General features: G+C 45.3%; 2 protein-coding genes across 2 annotated transcripts; one reads left to right on the forward strand and one right to left on the reverse strand.

Moving 5' to 3' along the window:
• Positions 1-729: 729 nt before the first annotated feature.
• TM35_000282240 (Tbingi protein) lies at positions 730-1869 on the reverse strand (the record flags this gene model as incomplete). Its single annotated transcript, XM_029028255.1, has 1 exon — positions 730-1869. One exon carries the CDS (start codon positions 1867-1869, stop codon positions 730-732), a length of 1140 nt encoding a protein of 379 aa, XP_028880574.1.
• An 870-nt stretch (positions 1870-2739) lies between these two features.
• Positions 2740-3222, forward strand: TM35_000282250 (uncharacterized protein; the record flags this gene model as incomplete). Its single annotated transcript, XM_029028256.1, has 1 exon — positions 2740-3222. One exon carries the CDS (start codon positions 2740-2742, stop codon positions 3220-3222), a length of 483 nt encoding a protein of 160 aa, XP_028880575.1.
• Positions 3223-3571: the final 349 nt, after the last annotated feature.

A 3571-nucleotide genomic window follows, 5' to 3' on the forward strand; every position in this document is an offset into this window, starting at 1 on the left:
TTTTTTTTTTTTTTTTTTTTTTTTTTGAAAGCTTGCAAAAAGAATTACAAAGCCTTACTTTATGGGGCGAGAATTTTGAATGGGGTCATAGTAAATAAATTTAATTTCTTTTTTCTTTACAGTTCTTTCTGACTGTAGGTTTCTGAAAAGTCCACCCAACAACCAAACCCACACCGTCCCGAGCGGTAGGCGGATAAAAAGGGACTTCTCAGCACTTGCATTTCGTTAGTTCTGCTATGTATTTGAAAACGTCATCTGGAAAAGTTTTTGGTTGAGGTATTATTCTAAAACCATAGAACATGTAAGGACGGATACGGAAAATAAATATTTTCTCTTTCGTTTTTTATTTCTTTCTTGAAGGGAAAGTAAGAGTAGGGTATTCTTGTTAATTCTTCGTTTTTTTTTTTTTTTTGGATGTTGCTTCAATGGTACGACAGTAAGACTAACACCGTAGAGCACTTTCATTACTGTCTGTGGTGAGTGATGTTCTGGAATAGGATCTCTTCATTTTATGGGATCCTCAAGCTCTTGTAATATGGTTTTTGTTATTTTTTTTTTTTTTAGTTTTTCTTAATTTTAGGTTTTTTTCTATCTGTGTTAAAACCGTTTCAATACAAGAAAACCAGTCTACGAGAAAACTCCACTCGCACCTTCGTTACCCAGCACCCCTCCTCGGGTTTCTCTTTTTTTTGCATTTAATTGAACTCATTAAAGTCCTGTTTATTTTTGCTACTTCTTCGGTCGGCGACACGAGCGCCTTACGTACGATTCTATCGGGGTTCCATAATCGAGGGCATTGCCAATTCTAATGTGCGCGGGAGGACTTGCGGGGTATGAGGAAGGGGATGTAGGGTTTCTTGGGTGTGAAGACTGTGGTATAGTGCAGTTCCGCTCCACCGCAATGAGGAATTTTGCTAACCGCTTAGAAAAACATAGTTTCATCAGGGGCACATAATCAACGATAGCAAATTGAACTCGCAGTGGATGAAGAGCGGGGCAACTCAAAAGATGCAGAGCTGTTTTGTCGCATTCGTCGCGTTGGCTGGTGTGCGCGCGAATAGGTTGACACCCGTGTCGTGACATTCGGTGTAGAGTTAGACCTGACTTACTCATACACATTGGCGACCGCATGAGGGACAGACTAATGCCGGAAGGTCTCTTGTTTTCGTTTTCTTGTATCGTGTGATGGTGGAATTTGTTTTTTGTAGGCATTCCCTGTCCATAATAGAATTTTCTGCAGTGGATTACGAGGGAGTCTAGGTGGACGTAGAACTTCTGGCAGACTCCGCGTTGAACTTTCTCTCTGTTCTCACGCTCTGGTGGTGGCGACGTATCTCGCTGGCGTTTTTTATTTCGCGGAAACGTTACTTGTATTGTTGCTAGCAGAATTGGAGTTCCAGGTGGATGTTTAAACTTTTTCTGGCATGCGAGACCTCCAATGTTGCCAAAGTCGCGTAGGCAAAATTCGCAGCGTAGGGAAGCAAGTTGAGGGATTAATTGGGTACGAGGTGCGTCCTTTGTGGGGTTCTCAGGACGTTTCGCTCTAATATGGGATTTGAGGCTTGTTTTAGAGCGCGCTACCATATCACATTTGTCAAAGGGAAATGCTGATTCCTCTGGTATCGGTTCGTCGGCTCGCGGGCGTTTTCTCTCTGGGACAGGGCATGTGGCATTGTGCATGTATCTAAGGTGGCGCGTTAATCCATTTTGTAGTGGAAATGTTCGGTTACAGATGCTGCAGGCAAACGGATGGAGTTTTGCTTTAGGCGAATTGGGATGGGGTAACGTTGTGTCCGGCGGAGGTGGCTCATGGGGGAATTTGATCTTCCAGAGCGCATCGGCTCTCTTGAACCCATGTTTACTGACCATATGTACTACTGCGGTGTTCCTGCATGAGTATTGTGTCCTGCATTCAGTGCAGGTGGCAGGTTCCGTTGCTTTGTTTAGTGCATAGCGCGGTCTTTTCTGGCTAGGTGGAATAACGGGTGTCGGCGTGCTGACTTTTTGGGGATTACACCATCGACAACCAGGGGGAATATGGGTTTGTATCTTTCGCAGCAGCCAGCCATAGCGAAGCGAAGCACCTGTGCGAAAACGTGCTAAGGCTGTTTCTTCCTCTCTAGTGAGTTCCGGGTTATCTTTGGTGGGGTTCCAGGATCCAGTGATTTTTGATCTATGGGAGAGATGGGGTGTATCCTCTCCCTTAAGTATTCGTTTGGGGTAGGCTATTATATCTGTGATTCAATTGTCATTTCTTTAAAGGGAATGTGCAATTTTTTTGCCTTCAGCGTCACATGATTCATTTTTATATATCCCACAATGGTCAAATGCAAATTGTACTTGAACGTGGGACCCGTTTCACTCAGCAGTGCCTTGGTGAGGAGCGGTACCGTTGACAGCACGCCGGCAACTTTCCAGGGCCTTCTTGGATATACTTTTTGCGACAGCACGACGCGGATATTCCTGACGATGTAAGATAGGGGAACCTAAGCGCCAACAAGTCTTCGAGAAGAAAAACATCTTCTGCTCATGGCTTTCTCCGGCAATACGAAGTGCTGCGCCTTTGAACCACAATGGGGTGCCCGGCATTGCGAAGTGTGTTGGGGTTTAGTGCCAGATTTATTCAGGGAAACCAAAAGCAATCAAGAATATTTTCCAGGATGTGGTCCCCAAAAGGCTGCATTTTATTCTGAACGAAGTGGTCTTTTGAATGGTCCAAGAAAATTTTATTTTTGACACATGCATTCTCATGAATGCTGCCCATTGGCGCCATTTATCCGCCGAAAGCGTGTGCGAAGGCCCGTTGCCCCGCATTTTCGGGGAAGCCATGGGCAAGCAATGCTCTCTTGCGGGCGCCCCCTGGCCACAAGCCGCGAACAAAGCGCGGCATCGGAACGAGCGCGTTTTGCCGAGGCACTATTTATTCCAAGAAGATCCAGGAACGCACACCAGCATACCATCAGCAGCTTTATTTTGCTTAACCCACCCCTCTTTGAAAGCCCCTGTGGGAAATCAAGGCCTCGAAAGATGGTAACAATTGCGACGCCCCGTGGTATATATAGATTTCGCCACTGGGGAAAAACGGAAAGGCAACAGAAATTTATGATCCACCACCTAAGAGATTCTTACAGGCTTCTTTACCATGACCGCGAAGCGCGTTCAACGGTAGAAATAGAATATAAAAATCAAAAAATACACGCTCCGTATAAGTTGAAGGTGTGATGGGCGAATAAAGTGACCCCGATAATAATAAAACGTTGGCACGCAGTAGATGAATATGGGTTGAATTGCGCCTTCAGTGAACCTCTTTACCCTTGCGAAATGTCACGGCCCATGGGGAGACAACGCAGTTGAACGTGTGCTTCAATACAGCCCCGCTCTGTTACAGATTTCCAATGGATAACTGGTAAACAGGGCGGAGGTATTGGCCTGATCGCTAGCAATTAGTTTCAAAGAATGATTATCACATAGTAGGTTGTGGCATTGGCGGCGGTTAGTCTCAGGGACTCTTGGTTTCCTTTCTGGCCGATCCTAAAACGGAACCTCTACGATAAAGGAACCTTATGTTTCA

This window comes from Trypanosoma theileri, assembly GCF_002087225.1.
Source record: "Trypanosoma theileri isolate Edinburgh chromosome Unknown TM35_Tth_28_V1, whole genome shotgun sequence".
In the NCBI taxonomy this organism is placed as follows: domain Eukaryota; phylum Euglenozoa; class Kinetoplastea; order Trypanosomatida; family Trypanosomatidae; genus Trypanosoma; species Trypanosoma theileri.